Genomic DNA, 27,545 nt, shown 5'->3' on the forward strand with positions numbered 1-27,545 from the left:
TTCTCTACCATTTTAGCCCTTTCCTCTTCAACTTTTCTATATTCACCCTTGGTTTTAGCCATGCCAGTCACTCCATTTTTCTAGGAAGGGCTTCTTCTCTCCACTCATGAGATGTTATGATGGTCACACCTTACTTTCTCCCTGAAACATTTTCATCCCATATTGGCCATTCCATTGTTTTTTTTTTTCACTTCCTCTAGAACTGATAATTTCTTCTGCACAATTTAACATGTGACTGCATCTGCCTGAAGTATACCATATTGACCATTCCATTGTTTTCTTTGACTTCCTCTACAACTGATAATTTCTTCTGCCAATTTAACATGTAACTATATATGCCTGATGTTTCCTATTTCAAGTATAGTAGTCTTATCTCCCTAACTTGAATATATATTGTTATCAAAATTATAAGGATCATTATCCTTGTATTCCCCTAAATGCCAAGAATTTAAGATAGGCTCCATAAATGTTGGTTAATTATTATCTGAGATTCTGGATTAAAACCATATTTTAGTTTAATAAGCTTAAAACTAATCTAGGTAGAAAATACTTTCACCTTGGGCAGTGCAGTATGGTTAGAGTGACTGTCTTCAATCTCTTTCCCTTTCCCTCCTTACATTCCTCCCACAATATTGCAAATGCTATCTAGTCTCTTTGTCATCAATCTCATGTCATAATTAGCTGTCCCTACTAATTATGTTACTTCTGTGCTTAAAAATCAAATGTTCACAGGACAAAATCCAAACTCTTTGTTACAGTATCTAAAATATTCCATGATCTGGTCCCTGCTTACCCAGAGTCATACATTTTCTAGACTCCCCAACTCTTCCCAGCTCCAACCTCGTACTCCTTGCCCAGCCATACTTACGAGTGACCCACCGTCTGTGTTCCTTCACATCATTGTGCACATGATGCACCCTTTGCTTGGCACATTTGTAGCCCTTTTCTTTACCTGGCTTAATGCCTTTCTCTTTCAAGGCTTAGGTCTGGCAGATCTTCCTTCCAAAAGCCTCTGTGATACCATCTGCTCCGATTTAGATGCTCCAGTAATACCCTGATATGGTCCACTAACATCCTGTGACTATTCTGAGCAAACATTTATAACATTTTATTATATTTGTGGTAAAATCTTTTTTTTTTTTTATTTCCCTAATAGTCTTAAAACTCCGTGAGGGTAGGAATACTGTCTCATTGATGTTTGTATCTCCAGCACCTAGCATGGAAAAAGTTTTTTCCTATTGGCAAAAGTTTGTCAAATGAATGCCTTGCTAATTTATTTAAGCTTTTTTACTTGACGAATTTTCCAGTCCTTGTATGTAGGTTAGCATTGTAACTGGTGTCTGGAGGTCCTTTGAAGCTTATTATTCAAGGAGGCATTTTGTTTTCTGCTTTTATCTAGGTGACTACAACTTATTTTATATTTTAAATATTTATTGTAAAACGTGTCACTCTATCAAGCTTATTTATTTTGATTCATTCCTTATAATAGATGTAGCAGAATGGGATAAGACAGCAGCATTTTCTTACATTCAATTTTATCTTTTATCAGCACTTTGTCTTAACATATAGCTTTTCCTGAGTCATCAGTATTGGGCTAATGGACTGGAATGGCCTAAGTTGAATGGTAATTACTTACTCTGTTGCTGATAGCCCAGATGAGAATAGGACTTATTAGATCTGTAATAATGGAAATCTGTGTTTAATGCAGATCTTTTAAGCAGTTTGAAATGATCTCAAATTCATCTTTCTATGCCATATGTTAAAATGTCACATTATGTTTTAAAATTTGGGATGAGTACTGACGCTTCAGAAGTCTGCATGTAGAAAAGTTCTCAAATCTGTCTTTTCTAAAATCAGATCCATTTGTTCACCCCAAATCAAGCCTTTCAGAGAAACGAGCCCTTTCTGAGAAGTCCCCCTAGGGCAGGGTGGTGCCAGGAAAAGTAGGGCTCAGGTCACAAGGATCCACGACAGAAAGGATGAAGAGGAGGCAGGTATGGAAGGGGTACAGGGGGGGCTCCCTATTGGCTTAAGTCTTGGATTTAGTGAATCCATCCAAGTCAAGAGTTCCTTTGCCTCAGTTGTCAGGGTAGTATCCAGAGTTAATTGCCCATATTTTGTACCATTAGCCCATCTTTTATTATAGCTGTGGAAGACTTCACACTTTTCCACAAATATTCTTTCTCCTATTTATAGGGAGCATAAAGAGAGAAGAAATCTGACTCATGAGACTTCTGTGAAAGGTACTTAGTAATCATAGGCCAGCCTCTTTATTCTCCATATCTGAAGGCCTCATCAGAGAAGTGAATTGGCTTACAATGGTCTTTTGGTCCATTAATGTTGCAGTGGCACAACCTAGTTCCCACCCAGAGCTCCTGCCATCACTTTCACAAGTATGTTCCAACGGGAATTTCTGATCACCACAATAGCTGTGTTTTCAAATTATTCCCACTAACTTATTCTTGTCTGGGAAATGGACCTAAATAATGTAGTTCCTCTCTTAGTAAAGTTACTCTGTCTAGAGACTTGTAAATGGGGACCATAACCTCACCATATTTCATAAATGAAGCAGGGTCATGATGGAGCTCATTTCTCAAAAGAGACCTTAGGTTGAGAAATGGTTCTGTAGACTCCTTCAGTTTATCTGCTGTTCTTCTCTTTAGTTTAATGATCTCATGCATCTTTGCAAATGTTAGATGTCATGAGTGGTGTCATTATTGTGAAGAACTTGGTACTGATGAAATGTGTCAAGCAGGTGCCTCCTGTGGTTTCAAACATTCCTCTTAGCATTCACGGGCAAAGAGAGGAAGATATGATTGGTAAGAAGTGATTCACTGGTGAGAAATTGGTTTGGATCCCATGACTCTAACTTATTATGTACTCCAGCAACTCAGTAAACCTGATGTAACTGGCAAGGTAGTCTGGCAAATATGGGGGGTGGAGGTGGGGTATAAAAATTATGATTCTCTGAACTCCAGGTGCTTATACTCTAATTACTTGTTTATTGCTTTTATTTCTGAGTGTTCATACTTTTTGTTGATACATTTTTCAATTTATTGTTATTAAAACAGCAAACTTTCTTGGTGCCTTTACAAATATATTATCAATAGCCCCTACTCTGGGAGGAAATGGTCACATTTAAGTACTAATCCTAATGGCTGTAGAAATAACAGTTTGATATAGTCTACTAGCATCATCTTAAATGTTGCTTGTAGGTATTGGCCACACTTTTTGGAGACACAATGTATGTCACTAGGGAAATCTACAGTCTTTTTGGTGACCAGGTTCTCAGCTTATATCTAGTATTTGTTGATGTCTTTCTTTATTGGGGAATTCTTTATTGGTAGACTTATGAACAGCTCCGACATTTGTTAAAACTAGTCGTGGAAAGAAAAAGCTGTAGATGCCTGAATGCCAGGTTGCAAGTTCATGTTACCCATGGAGTATCTCTTTCAAGGACTGTCTTCTGGATCACCTTGTTTTATAGTTGAAAAAATGGAAATAAAGAGGTAAAGTGACTTATCCAAAATCACTTAGAACTAGGTCTAGAATCTAGGCCTCCTTACCTCTAGGTTTACCACTTCTTGCCACCTTCTTGCCACCTATTTTATTTTGGGAACGTAAACAAATAATTTACATCTGATCGCCTCCTAATGAGTACATCTATTTCCAAGACTGGCGAACTTGGTGATTCTATCAGGGCAAGTAATCTTATTTGTAAAGAGTCTAGGTAATTATCTATGACATTTTAAATGTCTGCATTGTCCTTGAACTAAGAGTGTAAAAACCAGAAGACTCAGGAGTATGTATGCTGCCTGAGTTTTCACTTAGTTTGACATTCTCTGACAGTAAAAACCGAATGTAATGTTGCTATTCAACAATAACATTACAAGCAGGAAAGTAATTTTAAAAACCTGTTAATATCACTAATTTTGTATCACAAAAACTGCCACAGAGTTATAAGTGTGGTGATGAAGATAGGATAAACCTGCTTTATCTAAGAAAAATGAATAGTCATCTTAGTTACTGAAAACATATATTCAGAACACTTTGCAGGGACACCAGTGAAAATAATGGTCATTTTGGTAATTCAGATTTTGTTTCTTAAGTTGAAATTCAAAGTAACTGATGTTGGAAGCTCTCAGTTTTATCAAGGATTGGAACCAAGGTGAGATGCTGCGTGATGTTTTAGTAGATTAAAGCACCAGAGCGGTAACTGTTCTTTGTGATTGAGGAGAACAGGGTGGCTCCTGCTTGAAGGGATTCAGCCATTTATAAGGCTTTTGTTTGTTTCTTGATAATTTTGTTTGTTTTCTGTTTTTACTAGAGGGACATAACTCTTAGGACTTAACCTGATTGCAAGTTTCTGGATGCCCTTGTTGATTCAGGGACATTAGAAAGAGTTAAAACATCCTCCTTATAATAATTTTCCCATTGGCATATCCAGTTCACTTTGGTATCTGTAGTCAGTCAGTGTCTCATCATTATGTCATGGCTGCCCCACACATGAGCATTATCATTTAATAATTGAATTGTATTTACCTCTATAGTAATGTGATGACAAGATAGAGTCATCACCTATTTTAAAAAATATAGCAAAATTCTCAAGTTTGAATCAATCCAGTTTCTTAGAGGAGCTGCAGATATTTGGATTTGCACTCAGTGTAAGGACACAGGTAACAGAAGATGAGGGGTTCAGCTTCCCTCTTCTGGGGCTCTCTGGGACATGGTCTCTATCTTTCAGGTAAAGAGGTGGGACTGAATGATCGCTGTGGTTGATTTCAGCTCTAGCATTTATAAATATAATGCATGTTGAAACTGCATTTCAGTCATTCTGAAAAGAGAATGTTTTGTCTTGGAATGGTTTTGTCTTGGAATGGCAATAAGAAATAATTTCATATTTGAAGAATGATGTTTGTTTTAAGAACAGTGTCTTATTCCGTCTATTGTATTCTGAAGCATGTGTCCTCTCACACATTCTTGTACTCTGTAGTAACTAGTATATTAAGCTAATCTTAGTTGCTCTAAAAAATCGTGAAATCTTAGTGGTTCAACACAGAAATGTTTTGCTTGCACAGATTCCAGTTGGCTTGGGGCAGGTGCCTCTCTGTTCCATTAGTTGTTCAGGGGTCCAGGTTGAGGGAGACTGTCATCTTCAGCATGTGGCTTCCAAGGTTATCTTGGCTGCCGACATCCAGGTGGCCATGGGGGAAGACAAAAGTAGAGAATCATGTGAGAGGTTTTTGTGGTCTGTTCCAGGAAGAGGATGTATCTCTTCTCCCATATTCCATCCACCAGAATTCGTTCATGTGGCTAACAGCGAAGAAGGCTGAGGAATGTAATCTAGGTGTGTTCTTGGCAGTTTCAGCAATTCAGAATGCTACATACGGCCTAACTAGATCCTCTGCTTCAGGATGTCTCATAAAGCTATGCTCAAGGGGGTGGTCAAGGATGAAGTTTTATTGGTCTGCATGTTTTAAATGCACTACCACTATGTGGTGGTCCCAGGTCACAGTTTTGGGATATGAATGGCCCATTTTGGGTTTTGTTTGAGATCCAAGATATTAAGGCTCTGCTTAAACTTATCCAGCTTAAATCTTATGTTTTCTACACTTTTCCTCCATTTACAGCAACATGTCTTTAGAGCAGATAATATAGTTTAGAGTCTTTAAAACAACAGACTCCATGATCCAATTAGCCATCCTATTGTCTTTAGCATTTTCCTTCAAAGACTTATTTAATGCTCTAGACTACCAGATGAAGAATTCCTCACGTTTACAGTTTACTTTATCTTCAGTCTTAGCTTTTAGCTCTTGAGGCCTGTTTGACTCTCCAGACTTGGTGCTACATTAGCCGCATTGGTCTTGGCCACGAGTGTGCCATTTTAAGCTATTGTCAGAACTGGGTCTGGGTGAGAACTAACAGAAGACAGATCTGTGGCATGCTACTTGGTACTTATGGCCTCAATTTGCCAGGAGCCAAATGTGAGTAATGGGTCAGGAAGTGAAAGGTTTAGAAAGTAGCTGGGTGCTCCCTGAGCTCACCAGGGAAGAATCTTAAAACGAAGAAGTGAGCAGTACTTGAGAGTCCCTGATAGCCACAATCAATGGCAGGCTAAAGGTCTAGGAGCTTGAAGCAATGATGGTCAAGGAAGGCAAAAATGGTATAAAATATGGAAGTTCAGATTGGGTAGAAAGAAATATGGATGAGCAGAGAGCAAGAGGCAGGAAAATCCATGGCAGGGAGATTGTCTCCAGACTTTTTTTTTTTTTTTTCCTCTTTTTCCTCTTCCCTGGAAGCTTAGATAGAGAGGCATGGTTTCTTTTCTGTTAGCTGGAGATAAAGATGATGTGGTATCAGGGGAGGGAAAGCTGAGGCTGTTTTGTGTTAGTTGTGGAGTTTTGCTTCCCTTACTTGTACATTGCCAGTTTCTGAAGTCATTCCGTCAAGTCTCCCCTTAGAGACTTACAGACTCAATTTCTTTCCGTGAAGCATGGGGTATGAGTTTCCTGTCCTGGGGAACTGTAAACCTTAATGGCTACATTCTCTCTAAATGTGGAAGGTTCCCCCACTATTTTATACTCTGTAAAAATGGCAGAAAGAGCCCCCTTTTCCTTCCAGGCTGGGATCAAATGGCCCAATTTACGTGGAGTTCTAGATTATTTTTAAGTCCTTTCCTGATCAGTCCTTTTAGAAACTGGCAAGAAATTTTTAAAGAAGAATAGATAAAACAGCAGTTAGGAGTCATTAGATTTGTCCAATAGCTTTAAGCTTACCATGTCCATCTTCCCATATGTTATTACTTGTTCTACCTAACAACCCTGGCAGGCAGGTAGGACAGGTATGGCCCAAATTTGATAGGTGAAGGGATCTAGATTCAGAAAAGTTAGGTGATATTTCAAAGGACACACAAGTGTATGTCACACAATTAATTGTACACAGCCAGGCTTCATACCTGTATCTTCTGACTCCAAATCCAATCCTCAAATTGAACAGAAAATAGCTTGATTTTATCACACAGCCTACGAAAGACGAGGAAGGAAGGGTGAAAGAAGGGAAAGAAAGTAAATGATATTGAATAAAGCATGAGAATAGTTTGCATACATAGCTTTATGAGCTCTACGCAGGGCTGAGACATGGTTCTTAACTGTTCTTTCCTTTTACTTTTTGCTTTTTGTAAATATTCTCAACATTTACCATGAAATCCTCTATCTGAAGTCTAAAAGGCTCCCGTATTTGTATTCTTCTGCTGATCTTTCATCTCTAGAGATTGTCTGTGTACTTAGTGAATGTGAATCCCCTTGTGGACACCTGGTGATTGAGGGCAGCTGGCTGCAAGGGGCAGTTCATCAGTATGCATCACAACCGGGGCCTAGCAGTCATTAGAATTTATTATAAATTACTCAGAATTCCAGGCATCTCATTTAGTTCTCACTCAGCAGCTGGAAGATTTTACCGGCTGGGGATATAGGTCTCCCCCAGAGATTTAACCTAAGAGTTGGGGGGCAAATAGGTCAAATGATCTAATGATGAGTTGGTGAGGTAAGGCAGAAAAGCCTACTTCTACCTCAGAAGAGATGCTCTGAAGATGCTTTTGGGCTATGTAATTAGAGCCACGGGCACAGTTTAACCTTTGGTGCCCTGGTATGCCAGGAACACTCAAGAGTGTCTTTGAGAGTCACTGGGAAGAAGAGCATGAACAGAGAAGGGAGACAAATTAATGAAAGGGAGCATGAAGGAAAAGAGTTGCACATGATACTTGAGAACCTTTGAGATCTGGACCTTGACTGCCTTTTCTGCCTCAGCTACTGTGCCATCTTTCACTGGATCCTAGGCGATGATCTTTACTAACCATTCACTTAATCCCCTGGGCTTTTGTGCCCTGTATTCCCTCCACCTCAGATGTCTGTCCGAGATTTCTACCAGTGGATAGCCACGTGGGTCATTCCGTCACAATTCTCACAATAGTTCTGTAAGACAGAAATTGTTTTCAGTCATTTCTCCGAAAAGGAAATTGAAGCTCAGAGAGGTTGTGTGACATGCTCAAAGGCTTGTTTCTGTTGGGGCATAGTGCCCAGCAGAGCTCTGCACTCAATTCTTTTGGCCTGTGGGCCAGGGATCTTCCTGCGTTATATTCCACTCTTCTCTTATTGGCATTACCTTTACTGATAACACATTCCCCTACTGGACCTGGACACAGTAGCGAGTTAGCAAAGTTTGGCCTCTGTGCTCCTCGCCCTTTCTCAGGAGGCCCTTTCCCTATTGTGTGTTTACTTATGTATTGAAAGAGAGGCTTCCTACGCCCTCATTCTCATCCCCCTCTACACTGCCTCTCAGAGCTTTGTTCCAGGACAAGGTATGGAAGACTTTTCCTGTAAAGGTCCAGATGGTAAGTATTTTAGGCTTTGTGGGCCATACTGTCTCTGCTGCAGCTTTTCAACTCTGCCATTGTAGAGTGAAAGCAGCCATAGACAATATATAAACGAGTGAGTGTGGCTATGTTCCAATAGAACTTTATTTATAGGCATGGAAATTTCAATTTCATATCATTTGCAAGTATCACAAAATATTCTTCTTTTCAACCATTAAAATTGTAAAAACTGTTCTTAGCTGATGGGGCATACAAAAACAGGTGGCAGGCTGGATTTTGCTAGTGGGCCATGGTTTGCCAACCCCTCTTCTAAGAAATAATTGGATAGTAATCATTTACCTTTGGGTAAAATTGTCATTGTGTGAGTTGTCTGGAAGCACTGACAATTTAAGCCTTTAACTGCAGGTGAAACGCTTTGTCATCTCCTAAAGGGATTTCGGGCAGCTGTGACTGTGATGGTGGTGGGGTGGGAGAGGTGACACCAAGGAGATAGCTGCCTATGTATAAAATAAGGTCAGTCCTGCTGTGCCGCTATTGTCTTTTCAGTGAAAATGTTAGATTTAAATTCTCTGTCATTTATCTTGGAGCTTTGTATAGAGAAAAAGGTCTTGCTTTGGTTTTTTGTAAAAATACCAGGCTTAGATCTTTTTTGTGTGAGCTGTCATCAGCCATTCTGATTGTTGATCTTGTAAATTCATGCTTTTTAGTGTTGGCAGAAAGATTGCTTTTGTTTCTGAACAATTTCATGGAGGGTTTCTTTCAGTTGGGTCTCAAATTGAGTTTCAAATTTAGCAATTCTTTTAATCTCAACTAGATTTTAAAGACAGAGGCACCTGCTGTTGTAGTACAGAGGACTGCTTTAGAATGCTTCCCCAATGTGGAAGCTTCAGCAGAGGGGATGATCAGTTGCTGGCTATCTTCTTTTGGCCACGAAAAGCACAGTGTTGAACGTCTCCACATTTGGTTTCCACGTGATCACAGTGCCCGTGGACCCTGGGTCTTTGCATGGCCTGAAACTTGGCTGGTGATTTCTGGAGTCCCTTCAAGGATTTGCTTTTTACCTGCTCTTGGGTGTGTCAAAGAGTAAAAACTTTCATAAAATACTATGTCTATTTGTGGAATTTGGAAAGAAACATATGAAAGGAAATGGAGACTTAATAAGGAACTTAACTCTCAATACTACCCAAGCTTTCCACACCCCTCCTCCTCTGCCCCGTATTTTATGTTAGGAACTTCACTAGGAATGCTACCGCTAGGATACTAGATAGGTGCTTGATTTAGGCATGCACCCTGTGAAATGACCATTCCACAGTCCAAAAGGAGCATTTATAAATATATTTCAGTACAACCTAGTGCTTTGTAATGAGAAAATGAAAAGTTAGGTAGATTGTCCATTGTAATTACAAGGAGCACCTTCTTCCTCTCTATTTCTTTCCAAACTGGTTTGATTATACTAAGTGTTACTAGTAAGCAGTAGAGAGAGAATAAAATTAATGAATCACTATTCTTAAATGACGCTTAGAGGTGTTTCAAGTAAACATCATGTTACCACTGAGCAGGGAGCTTTATACTTGGCTATTTCCCTATTCAGGAGCAGTTTTACAGTTGTAATACTGCAGTAAAGAAACTGGACTAGCAGTTATTCAATTCTTTGAAATAGTTGTACATACATGCTATAAACTTATGGAATTTAATTAAAATGAATGGTTTAGTACTCTGGAAATTTGAAGATTATGTTCTGGGAAGGAAAAATCTTTTCAACTTGCTTTATAAGCTTTGATTATTTTTAAGTTCTCATTTCAGACAATGAGGGAATATTTATGTTATGGTTTCTCACAAGTTTTTAAAATACCTTTTATGTAAAAAGAGTTTAAGACCCATAGTTGCAAAAATAGTAGAGAGTTCCGGTGTGCCTTTCAACCAGCTTCCAGCAATGATAACATCTTACATAATCACAGTACATTGTCAAAACCAGGAAACTGACATCAGTAGAATGCTTTTAACTGAAATATAGATGTTTGGATTTCATCAGTTATTGGATGTACTTTTTTGGTGTATAGTTCTATGAAATTTTATCACTTCTGTAGATTTGTGTAACAATCACCACAATCAGGATACAGTACTGTTCTACCACCACAAAAAAAAAACTCCCTCTTGCTATGCTTTAATAGTCACACTTTTCCTTCATGAGGTTTTGTGAGGATGTGAAAATAGCAATAAAAGTAGAGGTAGACTTGGGAAAGTTTTTGAATTTATTTCCATATTGATACAATTCAAATCAATCAGATAAGGAATGGAGAGCCGTATTCAGATTATGAACACTTTCACATTTACATCTACAGTCAATTCAAGCGAAATCTTTGTGTGGTGTGAGGTAAGAATTGAGGTTAATGTTGTCCCATATGGATGTCAAATTGTTCCAGCACCATTTGTTGAAAAGATTATTTTTTCCTGATTGGATTACCTCAGTACCTTTTGTCAAAACTCAATTCTGTACTCGATTCTGTTTTACTCATTTAAAGACTGTCCTTATGCTAGTGCTATACTGCCTTGATGGATTGTATCTTATGGTAAGTCTTAAAATTGAGTAGTGTAAGATCTCCAACTTATATTTCAAAATTTTTTGGCTATTTTAGGTCCTTTGATTTTTTTTCATATGAAAATAGTATCAACTGCTCAGTTTCTATAAAAAGCCTGCTGGGGTTTTCATCAGCATTGTGTTGAATGTATAAATTAATTTGGGGGGAATTATCATCTTGGTATGTTAATATCATAGTCTTCCAATCCACAAACACAAAATGGTATATATATCCATTATTTCTCTCAGCAATGTTTTATAGTTTTCAGGATGTATAAGTCTTAGACATATTTTGTTAAAAATTTCCCTTTTTTGGTTATTTGATGCTATTGTAAATAGAGCTGCTTTTAATAATTTCAACTCCCATTTATTCGTTGCTACTATAGAAGTACAGTTGATTTTTGCATATTAACCTGGTATTCTGTGACCTTGATAAAATTACTTATGACTACAAATAGATTTTTCATAGATGCCTTAGGACTTGCTACTTATGCAATCACATCTGCATGTAGAAAGTTTTTTTCCTTTTCTCTTTTGTATGTCTTTTATTTCTTCTTGCCATTTTGAACTGACTAGGACCTCCACTGCAATGTCAAATAGAAGTAGAGTGAGTGGGCATTCATGCCCTGTCCCCAATTTAAAGGTGGATACATTCAGTCTTTTACCATTAAATATGATGCTAGCTGTAGGGTTTTTATAGATGTCTTTTATTAAGTTCTCTTTTTGCTTTTTTAAAAATCATGAATAGGTGCTGAATTTTGTCAAATGCTTTTTCAGCATCTGTTGAGAGGTATATATGTTTTTCCTTTTTAGTCTGATAATGGGGTAAATGACACTGAGTTTTTGAAAATTAAAACAATTTTGAATTTCTTGGATGAATCCCCCTTGGTCATGATTATTATACTTTTTATATAATCCTGGGTTCAATATCTATTAAAGGATTGTGTCTGTGTTCTTAAGGGAGATTTGTCTGTAATTTTCATGTCTTTGTCTGGTTTTGGTATCAAGAGAATTCATGAAATGAGCTAGAAAGCATTCCCTCCACCTCTGTTTTTGGAAGGAGTTTGTGTAGGATTGATATGATTTCTTCCTTAACTATATTTAGAATTTCCTAGTGAAACTGAGCCCAGAGTTTTATATTCACATTTTCTATTCAGATTTTCTATTTTTGTGTCAGTTTTTGTAATGTGTGTCTTTCAAGATGTATCAGTTATTAATTTATTGCTTCTCAGTTTAAACACACCCTTTAGTAAAGGAATTTTTTTAGTATTTCTCCTTTACAGTGTGCAGTGTTAAGCTTTCTCAGTAGATAGTGCTGGGGTGGGGGCGGGGGGGCATTGCAGGAGAAGAAAGCTCTTCTGCTGCTTCCTTTGGGGGCTAGGGGTCAGGAGTGTAGGTGGGGGGACCTCAAATGGAGCCTGCCCTAGCCAGGGGCCCAGTATGCAGTTCCTCTGGGACCTTGCAACTTTGGCCCAGTGACTCCGTTTCTGCAGTCTTCTTGATGGGGAAACCAGAGTTCCTGTGCCACCAGTGTGACAAGCCTCCTGTCCATGCCAGCACCCAGAGCCCTTACACACTCTAAAGGCCACCTGTCCCTGCTGGTGCCTGGGCTCTCACTGTATATCCATGCCACTGGTTGCTGATTTCTCCTCCCCTGTTGTGAGGGTTTGAATGTATTATGTCCCCCAGAAAAAGCCATATTCTTTGATGCAGTCTTGTGGGGCAGACATATTAGTGGGGATTAAATTGGAATGTTTGGATTAGGAAATTAGAAATATGTCCCACCCAACTGTAGGTGATAACTCTGAGATATTTCCATGGAGGTGTGGTCCCACCCATTCAGGGTGGGCCTTGATCAGTGGAGCCATATAAATGAGCTGGCGGGCAGATGAAACTCAGTGCAGCTGAGAGTGAACTTTTGAAGAGGAGCTACAGCCAAGAGGGACACTTTGAAGAAAGCACAGGAGCTGCAGATGAGAGACAGTTTGAAGACGGCCATTGAAAGCAGACTTGCTCTGGAGAAGCTGAGAGAGGACAAATATCCCAAGTACAACTTAGAGTGACATTTTTGGGGAACTGCAGCCTAGAGAGGAATGTCCTGGGAGAAAGTCATTTTGAAACCAGAACTTGGGAGCAGACGCCAGCTAACGGAGGTTTTCTGGACATCATTGGCCATCCTCCAGTGAAGGTACCCCATTGCTAGGTGTGTTACTTTGGACACTTTATGGCCTTAAGACTGTAACTGTGTAACCAAATAAACCCCCTTTTATAAAAGCCAGTCTGTCTCTGGTGTTTTGCATTCTGGCAGCATTAGCAAACTAGAACACCTGTGTACATTCCAGAGGTGGCTTACTGCTTGCCCAGCAATTCCAGATCAGCTGTGACCTGGCCAAGTCAATGATTCCTCCGTTATCGTGTGGCTTGAACCAGAACTTCTCCAGTAAATTCTGACCCCCTTCCAGATCTCATTTGTCCTTCTTTGAGAGTTCTCTATTAGCCCTAGTGTAACACAGAGAGTTTCCTTATATCTTGTAGTTACTTTTTTAAAAAAATCATAGTTAATAATTATTTGTTAAGCTTTCCCTGTTTAACCTATTCTGTGGTTTCTGGGTCTTGATTGGACCCAGACCGCTATATAAGGAATTTCTTGTAAGCAATATTTGAGTTGAGAAAAAAACCAGAGACTGTGACCTATGGGTTTTGTTCTAATTTTTAAGACAGGCAAGAGGCATGACTGTGTAGTCACCTGGTATTTTTTTTTCTCCTGCCCTCTGCTCCCTTCCTGGGATTTGAGTAGAATGAGGGAGGAGAAGACCAGAGAGTGGTGAGTGATATTTATGCAAGAACTGAAGTTCAGCAATCAGTCAGCCAGGATCATATTTTCCCACATCATTCAAATGATCAGCTCCAGATCTACCCTCCTAGGGTTGCTTGGTGTTTCTTAGCAGAGATGTTTAGAATTTCTTGAGGAACTGATGAACCCAGGATATAATAGGGTCCCACTGTTTTGCTGCTTATAATAGAGGTACTATGACCTTAGACTGCTATGGGTGAAGTATCCAGGCTTGTAAATAACCTCATTTAATGTCAGCAACAATTTTAACTCTAAGATTTGATTTTTCTTCCCATAGAAAAGGGGGGGGGCATTTTTCCTTTAGGTATCAATACGAATGGAAATAATCCAATATCTTCCGTCTAATCCAAGAAAGAAGTCCAAAAACTCTCCTAACCAAGCAGCCAAACAAAACCCCAAAGAAATACAGAAAATTCTCTCCATTTCAGTTAGGCCTTTGGCATGAATTTAAATTTAGCCTCCCTGGGAATTCTGGAAAAACACTTTTCTTCATTGTTTTTGTAAGCCCTATGAGGCAGAGATATAACTTCCTCAAACAAAACAGCAGGAAAAGCAACTAACAATCCTCTGGATAATGCAAATGAATAAAAATTGCCAGATTTATTGCAAAAGTGCTAAAAGCCTTACTTTGATATTTTATAGGCTATTCCTAGGTTCTAGTGGCTCAGGAATGCCTGTTTTAGCAATCCCAGGACACTAGGGAACAAAGTTTGTGGAGAAAATAAATTACATAGAGTTTCGAATTTAGAAATGGGTCATTTTCCAGGGGTTGATTTGTAAATCAGTTAGACTGGAAATATATTTTTCCTTTGAAAAATGGCTTTATAAAAGATTATTTGATTTGCTGACTTATACCATTAGTTTGCTTTGCTAAAAAAATCACACTGGTTTTCCTTTATTTGATCATATTGATATATTAGGTATCTATTGCTATGTAATCAATTATCCCAAAATTTAGCAGCTTAAAACAATGCTCATTTACAGTTTACTTGGGTCAGGAATCTGGGTATGGGTTAGCTGGGTACCCTTGGCGCAGGGGGCTCCCACAAGGCTGTAATGAAGGCATCAGGATTCTGTATCTGCAGTCATCTGAAGGCTGAGCTGGGGGTGGGATCTGCTTTCATGCTAACATGGCTGTTGGTAGGCCTCAGTTTCTTGCCACGTGGGTCTCTTCAGAGGGCTGCCTCATGACGTGGTCACTGATTTTCCCTATAGCAAGCCATCCAACAGAGAGCAAGAGAGCTGCAAAACAGAAGTTGCAGTCGTCTTTGAAACTTCAAGTTATAAAAAAGACTCTCAGAATTGACCGCCCATCACTTCTGTTGGATTCTACTCAATAGAAGTGAATCTCTACGTCCAGCCTATACTCAAAAGGGAATTAAGCTCCACCTCTTGATGGGAGGAGCATCAAAAAACTTGCGGCTGTATATTTAGAACTGGGGGAGGTTCCTTTCTCAAGCTTACTGAGGCCTGCCAACAACTGTGTGAATGAGCTTGAGTGGATCCTCCTGCAGCTGAGCATTCAGATAACTGCAGCCCACCTGACACCTTGATTGCAGCCGCATGGGAAACCCTGACCCAGAACCACCCAAATAGTCGAATATGAAAGTAGACCTCTGACTTTAGAATATACTTTGCTTTTATATAGTAGCTATTGTGCAACAAGGGATTTCCTCCTCTCCCTAGGAGGAAATATCCTTTCCATAGTGATAACAGTGTGGAGACTTCTTTCTATAGTCAGGTTAGTAGCTTGGCTGCTTGGGAAAGTAGGGAAGTATTTTCTTGTCTCTACTCATAGCTTGCAACCAAGTTGACCAGCTGGGAAGAGTGCATTCTTGTTGTTATAGAGTAGAATTTAGAATAGATTTTCCCATTGAAGACATAATCCATAAATAGTGGTTAGAATCCTAGGAAGGAGTCATATTTGAGACTCATTATAGTTTGGATAGTTCCTTGTTGGCTAGCTCACCATCATTTCCCATGTTCACAGGAAAATGGATTCTGTATCCTAGATGTTCATCTTATAAATATGCTTTTGAAATGTGACTCACTTTTAATTTGGGAATTGCCTGAATTACAGTAGGTCCTCCCCAGGAACCTTCTCCACAAGTTTACATTTTGAGCTGTCAGCCTTTTGGGAAGAGAAAGTGTTGGAAAATAGAGATTACTATAATTTACTCTTCACGTAAGAGCTTGGAGGACCTATCAATAGATAATTCTCAAAACCAGACTTCATGCAGGTTCTGTACTGAAATCCCTTTATATTTGCTACATCAGGTTATAGTCTTTTTTTACGTTTCGAGAATTATGGTCTTAATCAGGTATTTCCAAACAAACACTCGCTTAGATTCAGTGCATGAGAAACATTTTTAGCCTGCCTGCCTTAGACTCTCTTTAAGCCCGTTTTCAGTGTGGAAGTCGATGGTGTCCAGTTGAGTGAGACGACCATGTGGGCCCCTTGTTGGGTTCAGTGTAAGGCTGTCTGCTGGAGCATTGCTAAACTGAGAGCCATGCCTGATAATACCAAGTATGCAGGAAGCAAAGGCAATCATTAGAGAACTCATTCAGCAATTGACCCATTGCTTGAATATCCAAGAGTTTTCTTGAGCATATATTTGAGAAAGATAACCAATTAGATCTTGCATTGCCACCTCTAATTTATATCCCTCCACTTAGTCACATGACCAAAAGTGTTGTTCCTGGATCATGTTTTAAGACTCACCCCCATCTCCACTTAACTTCCCTGGGTTAAGATTTTATTTTGCATCATTTTTTCACAGGAGAAAGCATAAAAGCATCTTAAAATCCCCTTCTGTGTTGTTTGTAGAACCATAGTTGAAGATTTTGAATATGCACTGAGTTATCCAGTTTCCTTAATTAGCCATATGACCAGGCCTGCTCTATCAGAATGACCGGTCCTTTGAAATTTTCAGACAGCTGATCTCTAAGTGCTGTCTCTCTAGTAAGAATTAGAATATGCAGGGAAAATAAAAGGGAAAGAGAAACAAAAGATGGGAGGCAGGAGGGACAGAGAAATAGTCCAAATACATACCAAATTCCAGAAAGCAGAGTACTTGGTGATGTGTGCATCTTTTCCCTTTCTCCTTCTCCCTTCCCCCCACCGCTCAGATCTCTAAATAAAAAGGGCTAAACACTGAAACACATCTTATTTTTAAGCAAGTATTTAATTCCATCTAAAATTTGGAATGGCTGATCCTCTGAAAATCCTTTCCCCTTAACAAGAGGACAATTAGCATATTACTTTGGAGAATGCAGACCAGTGTTAGAGAGGAAGTGGAGTGATGTCTCGATGTTGAGGTCTTTTAGGATACTGTGAATTACAGAATTTTGAAGCTGGGTTGCATTTCTGCTACTATATGATACAAATAGGATCATCTTTGGCATTTGTCCTGGGATGGATAAAACTTAAGCATCTGCATTCAGTGGCTGCTTGCCTGCTGCAGACCACTCCTCTGTCTTTTGGACAAATGCAGTGTCGCACGGCCCACAGCCACTAGAAAGAGGGTCTTGGGGCTCTAGGGGGTGTTCGCCATGCTAGCAAAGACTGGAGATATTTTTAAACACTTTTTATTTCTATTTTTGAAAAAGTAATATGTCACATAGTTCAAAGTTCAAGAGGTAAAAGACTTTTTCAACACAAATTGTACCATGTCATACATATTATCCGGCGTTTTGATTTTTCCAGTTAATGGTTTATCTCATACATAATTCCTTATCTGTATCTATAGTTACCATGTTCTTTGTAATGGGCGCATATTATTCTACAACATATGCTTTTATGCAAAATGTTGGTGTCACTTTTTACACATGATCCTGTAACAACTATCTTTGTACATGAGCTAAACTGCATTTTAGACTGATCTTTGATGGACCTTGCTAATGTTCCATCTCTTTATCAATATTTATCCCCCTTAGAAACTTTTCTTTCTCCTGACCCTCAATAATAAATTGGAAGCCTTATTGTTATTAATAGAGATTAACTTTAGGGCAAACTTGACACCTGTATTTGTATCTATGACTGTCCCTCTTTTCTTAAAGACACGTATCTTAGAGACACTGTCTCTTTCCTACTTTTCTAATGTGAAAAGAAAATTGAGACAAGCTTCCTGTACGGTTTGTAACAACATATTCCGTGATCCTTTATTTTCCGTTTTGATTATGAGCTTCCATCAAGAAATAAATTTATAATTTCCTTTTCTTGACGGAATAGCAACAAGAAAGCAAGTAGGTCTGAGCTTCCAGTGTAGCAGGCCCGCTTTGTGATGCTGACAAGGGCTGTTCTGGGGGAAAGGTTGGTGTTGGTCTGGAACAGATTGCAAGGGGAGGTCTGGGCCCATCAGGCTCAGCTGAGCTTTGGGCCCGATCATTTATCACTGTCAAAGTGGGTGGGGGTGGGGTGGGGGGAGGTGGGATTATGGGACCTCTCCTGTTCATCGGCAGACTGACAGCTGACAGCATGTCTTGCAACCTCTAGGCAGAGGATGTACCATCGAGAGGCAATGTGCTGCCTGCTTAAGGCCACTGGCATGTTCACAAGGCAAAAAATAAGCCTGCTACGTGTTGTGGTGTTTTACGAAAGCCATGCTTTGCTGTACCTCATTTCCACGGTGTTGTATAGAACAGTTTATAAAGGCAGATTTAATGGTGTATTAGACAGACGCATACAATTAGGCTCCCAAGTGATAATATGACTCTGATGATGAGAAAATACTTCTGTGACTTCATACCTTAATTACATTCACAGGACTCAGGTACTCTGCCCAACACAGATTATTTTAATATGGCAGAACTGACATTGACACATGCTGGGGAGAAAGTAAATAATGGCTTCATCTGTGTGTAGGGAACTAAAGCAATGCAGGCCAAGGAAGATAGGCCTCTACAAGTCTGTGAAGGACAACGTTTTCTTAATAACAAAAGTGTGATTTCTGTGTGGTCCTTTATAGTTATGTTTAACGTGCATCTGGAAAAATCTTAGGATCATTAGAAAACCCTCACCTTAGATAAAATTGTTTTGCTTAATAACCGTATTTTTCAGTACAACTATTTTCAACCCTTATGCACAGGGATGTCACATTTATCAGGCTGAAATATAGATTTTAATCCTTCTAATAACCTTATTTTAAATGCAATCTCTATTAGGATTATCTAATTTTGGTAGTCATTAGGAACTATATATATTAACATGTGTAGTATTTCTTTAGTGTCAGATGGAACTTTTTCATGAATTAATATTATATCCTTATCACAGATGCCTAAGCGAGAAATGGTTCTTAAATGTGGTAATTAATAAAAGTATTACCAAAGTGAAAATTGAATTCTTCTAAAACACGTAATCAATGATGGAATGTTTTAATTGGAAAAGAGCAGCATGAATTGGTAACTCATGCTAGTCTGGTAATAGAATAGCAGGATGCTTTAAGAAGTGCCAGCAGTGCTGTGAACATAGAAACCTTGTATAGATGTTTCTGATCCACAGTCCTAAGAAGTAGGGATAGGTCTTTCTTGGTTGGTTAAGGGTGACTAGAGCTCAGGTACTGTGTTACTATCTTTGTATCACCAACATTAAGCAAAGTGCACACATAACAGGTGCTTAATGATTGCGTTCTGAATTGTTCTTTTGGCCAGAGCACAGATTCCTGTGCTTTGCCTTGCTGGTGAGGATATGGTCTCCCAGTGTCCTCAGTCAACATTCGTCTCCCTCCCCTCCCACACCTACCCATGGGTTCATAAGCTCCAGAGCCTCTACCCATGTCAGGAGCAAGTTCCTGGATGGCCCCCATCAGAGAGGACTTAATATGCCAACGGTACAGCTGGTTTGAGTTAGTCTGGAAGCTACTGAACAGCTCCAGTGCAGTGTGTTAGGTAGTGAGCCGGGAGATTGCAAGGTTCTAGACCTGGAAAGAAGGGGACCCTCGATTGAGTCCTTCTGTGACTAAGTAGGAAATAATCTGGTTGTGGATTATTTTCACTTAAGATTTTTACAGAGGTGTGGGACTCAGGGGAAAGTGCTTAGATTTTTACAACCTGAAAATATACCTGATGGGCTCGAGCTTTCATCTTTTACAAGTGTTGCTTTGTACATTTTTTTTTCCCTTTTTATAGTTTGTTCATTATCAAAAAAATATTTACTTAAGGAAATTTTGGAAGTACATAAAAGTATAAAGAAAAAATCACCCATAACTCAGTTTACAGAAGCAGCTACTATTACAGTTTTAGCATGTTCCTTTCCAGTCATTTGTTCTTTCCTTAATAGGATACTTGTTTGTATATTGCTTATTTCCTCACTCAACTCTATATTATTACCAATGTACATGAGACGCTTGTAAAATCTCGTATTTACAGATATCTTCTGTTGGTTCTGTTTCCCTAGAGAATCGTAACTAATACACTACCTATAGCTGGATATTACCTGGTCAAAGGGTTGAATGCTTTTGACACTTTTGAAGCATGTTGTCAAATTGCTTTCCAAATAGATTATGGCTATTCATACCTCTGTGAATATGAATGTCCCCATGTCACTGCTACCACTTCTGTACTGAGCATTGCTTCTGTGTTTGCCATTTTGGTGCATTAAAAATAGCATCCCTTGTGATCGAGCATTTGTTCATGTATCTATTTGTTATTTATGTAAGTTTAATTGTCTCTTGTCACTTCCCACTTTTTCTATGGTAATGGAATCACTATCTTTTACATAGCCAAGGAAGTTGCGTGGGGAGTGTTCAGAAATGATCCTGATGCTGACTTCTGGGGCCTGTGGCTTACCTCCTTTTACTCTCCAAGGCAGTTCTGTGGCCTCAGGGAACGTGTGGACATAGAAGAACTGTTGCAGGCAGGATCAGGCTAGGACACTTTTCTTAGGAACAAAAAGGGACTTCTGCTTTTGACCTTGCTGTTCCAGGTTTGTAGTTATACTTGTGGTCTCGTGTACTGAGCAGACTTCAAAAAAATATAGTGGGCACATCATTAAAATAAAAATGTTATACTTTCACAGTTTGTTGTATTCTTAAAACTACAGTCTCATTCTCATCCCCTCGCTATTTTGGCTAGAAATCTTCCCTTGGAACTTTCCTTTCAACAAGTTTGCTGATTGAATGAATGTCCTTGAATGCAAGGTCTGGAATATTTATCTTTGCCCCCACAATACCTAGCTGAGTAAAATCTTGATGAGATCTGATTGTTTTTTTTGAATTTTGGTGCTACAATCTTAAACTGTTCTCATCTGATTTTCTATTACTTTAACTGTTTCTATTGTTTCTTACATAGCGTATCTTTTGCTCTTAGGACAGCCCCCACTTCCAGAAGTCATTGGTCACCATGTGAGGAAGACAATGAGAGCTGGCCTCCCCTCCTTGAGCTTTGAGAATAGCACTCTCCTCGTGGAAATCCACAGCAGTGGGGAACTCCCGTCACCTTCCCACCGTCACCTTTGTCGGAGACTCCCTCTCTAGCATCTCATGGCCACAATTTCTAACTGCCTGTTGTGCTCAGGCTTTTCTCTTTTGCCACAATCAGCAAGAAGTACTTGGACCTCCTAGGCCATGGGATGGTGGAGAGCAGAGGTTGGATGTCAGGCTGGGGAAGGTCCTCACCACCACCCTATCATGTCCTGCTGCACCCTCCCCATATACACAGCCCTCTATAGGGGGCAAAACCTACTCTTGGCTAACCTTCACCTTAAAACACCGTAGCCAATGATTATAGGAATTCCATATTAATATAGAACCACAGTGCCTCTGGGCATGTGACTAGAAGCATGGTTTCCTGTCTCCTCTGCCCTTCCCCAGTGCCCTTGTCCCACTTAAAGATAACAACCTATTTGAGAGATGGGCAACGAGTGCTTCCTCAGGCCTCCTGATCCCCCTTCTTTAAAAATCAACACTTATAGCAGCCAAATCCTCCTTAAAGTGCTGTGGACAGTACCTTGGACAGGATCAGGGCCCAGGATGCTTGTTAATCTGCTTGTGGTCCCCTCTCCTGGAGATGGGAGGCACTGGTTCAAGCCCAGAGCTTTTGGGAAAAACACAAACCCTATTTAGTTCCTGGCTGACTTGTACTTTGAGACCTAGAAAGAGAGAACCACAAAGAACCAGGTGATGGGAGAGAGATGGTCTCACAGTGCGATAAAATATGTGAGACCGTATTTTGGTTTTGGAGTGCCCCCTTGGTCACCCAGGTTTCAGGAGATTGTACCTAAAGAAGAATACTAAGGGGTCCCATCCTCCAATTCCCCCACTTCTCTGCTATTCACCAGCCTGTTCCCCCCTCCCTCCCCCAACAACCTTCCCCTCACCCAGAAAATCAGAATTTTTCTAGTTTAGTTTGAGCACAGGACATGTTTGGTTTGGTTTATGTCTGAATTCTGCATTATTGCAGGCATGTTCTCTAGCAGTTTTACAGTACCTTTTTCAAGGAAGAAAAGAGTCATAAAATCCAAAGTGCATTTAGACACACACATACACACACACACACACGCACATGCAGCCAGTATCATCTACTCAAGCTTTTGAACATGCCCTCCAAATCCCCTTCAAAATCTCAGCAAAAGTTGACTTTGACCTGATCTTGTGCTAATTAACCTTGCTATTCCTCAAGTACTAGGCTTTCAAGATAAATGAAAATCTATTCCTCGTCCTCATATACCCTTGACTGAGGACAAGTCATTGCTATCAGCGGAGGTTGTCCTCCTGGAGCGTGTGGCTTTGGAGCGGAGAGTCGGGGCAGGGTCAGATCTGAAGTGTCCACCCTGCTGTGGCTGGGCAACCAGCGTCCCCATCAGACACTCCTTCTGTCTCCATTTCATACTCGGTTGGTTTATTTTCCAGTGATCGATAGTTAAGTCAAAACAATAAAAGGGCTTTTCTGTTTAGGAAGTAGGATTGTTTCTGTCATGATATGTGCCTCCAAATTTGAAAAGAAAAAAAACAGAAGTACTGGTTAAGTTTCCCAGGTTAGTGCCACTCCCACCTCCCAGTCTTATTTAACCTATAATATGTTTAAAAGTATAGGACTTCTGGTGTTTTGGCCTTAGCAGAGTTTCAATGGGAAAATGCCTCTTCTGTTTAGCCTTGGTTTCTAGGAATAGAACTGCCACTGCTTGGTTGCAAGGGACTCCCCATTCTCTCATTATGGAATTGAAAATAGCTCGGATTCCCCCCATTTTCCTTTCCTTGAAGCTATGTATAGGTTTTTGGAGATTTTCAAAGGTTTTTTATTGTAATTTACATGAAGAAATGAGAAAGGAAATGACTTCTTTCTTTATGCCATCTCTCTGTTATATTTACTTAGACCAGGAATGTCAAAATGATTTCATCACACGTGCCATCGCTAAATAAGAGACTCTGTGGTGCGCCATGTTGAGAAAGGATTTTGTAGTTATGTTGGGGCCATTACGAAAGCATGCCGTGATTGATTAGTGATGTCTGCCTTGGGTGTGGAAATGGTAGAGAGACAAATATGTGCCATGTATTTTCCATTCCTGTCTCAGACTTTGTGTGGAAAAAAGTTCACACATGGATTATAATAACAGCCCAACACAGTAAACATAGTGTTTACTATGTGCCAGGCACTATTCTAAATGCTTTACATATATTAACTCACTTAATTCTCGAAACAACCCATAAGATACCATTATTATTCTCTTCTTACAAATGAGGAAACTGAGGCACAAGGAGGTTAAATGACTAACCCAAGGTCAGACAGCTAGGAAGAGAGGGACCTAAGATGTAAAGTGAGGCTGTCTTGCTCTTAGCCACTTGTATTATACTACCTTTTGTTTCATAATGGTGTGGACTGATGTAAGTCTTGGCCGTTTTTTTTTTTTTTTCCAGAAGAATACGCAAAATCAACAGAACTAGTAATCTGTGGGCAAAGGGCTCTAGAATAAAAGACAAGAGTGCTCAAGGGTGTGGTACAGAGACCTCTGGGGGAACCTCAGCTGTGAAGAGGTAGTGTTAAGTAACCTTCCTCTTTCCTCTCCAGTTCATTTAGTGTTTCTAGTCTTTCTACTCCTTGCCAGCATGCCATCTTCTCAGATGAGAGTAGGCTAATGGAAAAGGAAAGAGGGGTGGAAATTTAAGGAGTGGAACAGTGGCATTCCTTGGTCACCAGGCTACCTGGCTGGGGAAGCTATTTCTGAGTGGCATTCTCAGTGATCACTTTTGTATAAGGGACCTGCGTGTATCTTATTTGAATGTATCAGATAAGATAATATCTCATTAATGGTGGTTAAAGAGGGACTCTTTAGTACTGTTTACTTCTTCATTCATTAATTTAATACATTGACTGGACATCTATGCTGTGACACACACTGTGCTAGGATTAAGGAAATGGTGACCAAAAGAAATACAACCCCTTCCCTCACTGAGCTTATGGTCTGCTGATGGATACAGTGTCGTCAAAATAATGACATAAATGTAAAGTTGCAGCTCTGTTGAGTGGAAAGGTCCTTGGTCTCAAGAGAGCAGGGTGGCTATAATAGAGAGAATGGGGACTAAGGTGGCCATTGAACCTCGAAGGCCATGTTATAGAATTTTGACTTTAGCCTAAGAGCAATGGGAAGCCATTGGAGGTGGGGGAGGTGGTTGGGGAGTTTGTGATATATTAGATTTTCCTTTTTGAAAGATCATTGTGGCTATATTGGAAAGAATGAATACAGAAGAGTTAAAAGGCAATTGTAGCAATCCAGGCAAGAGGTCAAGATATCTGGGACCAGGGTGGTTTGGGTGGTGAAGGGAAGAAATGCGGGGGATTCTAAAGATGTCTAGGAGATGGAATTAGCTAGATTTGGATTAGATGTGGGTAGGGAGGGACAGAGCAGGGTCAAGGATAACTAGGAAGTAGGTGAATGTGGCAGTCCTATCCCTAAAGAAAGGGGATGCTGGAAGAGGATCAGATTTAGAATGGAAGGTCATGTTGAGATTGGGGTGCTTTTGAGCTATTGAAGAAATAATGTCAAATAGGCTACACTTTTAATTGTAAATGTGTAGTATTTCAGCTGGACTATGAGTAAGCCTTGGTGGATTGCCTTGGGAAACCAACTGCTGTGGGAAAAAATTAAAAAATCAGTAACTCTGTTCCTATTTTAAAAAAATCCAAATGAACATATTTTCATCCTAGAATACAAAGAAACCTAGATGACAAAGGAAATTAATAAAAAATAAATAGCTTGTATAATCTCCCTAGTTATTTTCATTTGTTTTTTGCCAATCTTTTCCCATAAGCATTCATATTTTAATTAGCCAAGATTATAATCTACATGCAATATGTAATATGATTTCTTACTTACCATTATCCCCAATATTTTCCATATTTCTATATATCTCTCAAATGCTATATTTAAAATTAAAACTCCATTATTTTGATAAATCACAAATTCTGATCTTTCTAAGCAGTTTTTCTACTTTTGGATATTTAGATGTTTAATATTTTATTACAAGTAATACTTTAATAAATGTGTGCCATCTTCGTACTATGTTTATGACTTGATATTTTTAAAGACAAACATTTTCAAAACCCCTCACGGGATTGTGGGGTGCTATATCTATAGTCATAGAACAGAACTGTGACCTCCACATGGAGCCTCATCATATCTTTGGATTCAGTAACCAGTGGTACTAACCGGATTAGTGGCCACCTGGAATCTTCCATCACATATCTGCTAATTGTGCCAGTTGATGGCTGGAGACTACTTTAAGGCTGCTGAGTCCACCAGCTTGCACTCTGAACCCTAGGACGGCGCTGTCCCTCTTCCCTCCCAGGTTTTCTTACTTAGGATAATGCCACAATTACTTGAGAACTCCTGACCTGATGGAATCACCAAGGGATTGCCTGAACTAAATCAAGCCTTGAAAACCTTCAGGGTCTAAAGGATGTTCAGTAGTGCTTTGGAGGCTCTCTAGGGCTCCCATGGGTTTGGATGGAGTTCTCAAGACCTTCTATGATAGGTTCCATCCTACCAATCCATCTCTAATCTCCACTCTTTCCCAGCATAACACCTTTACTATGCTCAGACCAGACTCTTCTCTGGCCCAGGCAGAAGTCTTGGTTCTATCAACCCTGGCCCTCACTCAACTTACTTCCTCACTCTCTGCCTTTCCAAACCCTGTCCCTCCTTTGAGATGATACACTTGTCTCAATTCTTCCATGTACCTTGCTGTCACTTCCCAATTTGCTTTCCCTTTGCTAAGAACTTCTACAGTATGTTTAATCCATATTCCAGAACTTAACACACTATTATAAGCCTTCTGGTATTGTTTACTTCTGCAGTTTTTACCTCTTGAAGATAATTATACTATCCTTGAAGGCAGGAACCATGCCATATATTCACCTTAGATCAGCTGGTGCTGAATTTTAGTGCTGAGCCCTTTGCAGGAGCTCAATAGAGCTAATGTGAGCTGTTAAATCAAAATATATGTGCTTTGTGATGCAATGTCAAAATGTCTTAGCTACTCATCTCTTATGTATTTTCTACATAAATATTCACATTCAAAAATTACTGAGGATATTATTGAAATACTCAAATGGGACATACTCAGATATTCTCTACCTGGTCACAGTTTGAAGATTAAGCTAGAGAACAAGTTAATGCTGGAGAACTGTAACCTCATCACGTTTTATTTTTAAGGGTTTTTTTCTTTGTTAGAGAAGTTGTGGGTTTACAGAACAATCATGTATAAAATACAGGATACCCATATACCACCCCACTGCCAACACCCTGCATTGATGTGGAACATTTGTTACAATTGCTGATAGCACATTTTTATAATTGTATTATTAAAGTTTGTGGTTTCTGTGTAGCATAGATCCATGGATTTTAAAAAAAACTTTTATTCTGTTGCGATATATGCAATCTAACATTTCCCCCTTTAATCATATTCAGATATATTTCAGTGTGTTAATTGTGTTCACAATGTTGTGTGACCATCACCATCATCCATTACCAAAACATTTCCATCATCCAAATAGGAACCCTGTATATTTTAAGCCTTAATTTCCCATGATTCCCAGCCCGTATTTGGTAACCCACATTCTAGATTCTGACTCTGAGTTTGTTTATTTAAGTTGCTTTAAATCAGTGAGATAATACAATATTTTGTCTTTTTGTCTCTGGCTTATTAAACTCAACATGATATCTTCAAGGTTCATCGATATCATCTTGTGTATCAGGACTTGATTCCTTTTTATGGTTGAATGATATTCCATTGTATGTATGAACCACATTTTGTTTATCCATTCATTGGTTGATAGACACTTGGGTTGCTTCCATCTTTTGGGAATTGTGAATAATGCCATTATGAACATCAGTGTGCAAATATCTGTTTGGGTCCATGCTTTCAATTCTTTTGGGTATATACCTAGTAGTGGGATTGCCGATTCTATATTTGGTTTTCTGAGGATCTGCTAAACTGTCTTCCACAGAAGCTGCATCATTTTACAATGTCACCAGCAATGAATGAGTGTTCCTGTTTCTCTGTATCATCTCTAACACTTATTTTCCATTTTTTAAATACTAGCTATTCTGAGTGTGAAATGGTATTTCATTGTTTTGTTTTGCATTTCCCTGATGGCTAATGATGTTTAGCATCTTTTCATGTGCTTTCTGATCATTTGTGTATCTTCTTTGAAGAGATGTCTGTTCAAGTCTTTTGCCCATTTTTAAATTGGGTTGTTTGATGTTTTGTTAAATTAAAGGATTTCTTTAAATATTCTGAATATTAAAC

At 39.3% G+C, this 27,545-nt stretch overlaps 1 protein-coding gene across 2 annotated transcripts in view; it reads left to right on the forward strand.

The window, feature by feature from the left end:
• The window catches only part of MSRA (methionine sulfoxide reductase A), a 464,462-nt gene that overhangs the window by 183,197 nt on the left and 253,720 nt on the right, over positions 1-27,545 (forward strand). The window contains exon 1 of one of the 2 annotated variants that reach the window (XM_037812808.1): positions 8,344-8,389. The exons of the other annotated variant lie outside the window; for it this stretch is intronic. Within the exon in view, the coding sequence (XP_037668736.1) occupies positions 8,359-8,389 (31 nt within the window). The 5' untranslated portion in view covers positions 8,344-8,358. Of the gene's footprint in view, positions 1-8,343; positions 8,390-27,545 lie in introns of those variants that run through there. 2 annotated transcript variants of the gene reach the window in all.

This window comes from Choloepus didactylus, chromosome 20 (assembly GCF_015220235.1).
Source record: "Choloepus didactylus isolate mChoDid1 chromosome 20, mChoDid1.pri, whole genome shotgun sequence".
NCBI classification, from domain to species: domain Eukaryota; kingdom Metazoa; phylum Chordata; class Mammalia; order Pilosa; family Megalonychidae; genus Choloepus; species Choloepus didactylus.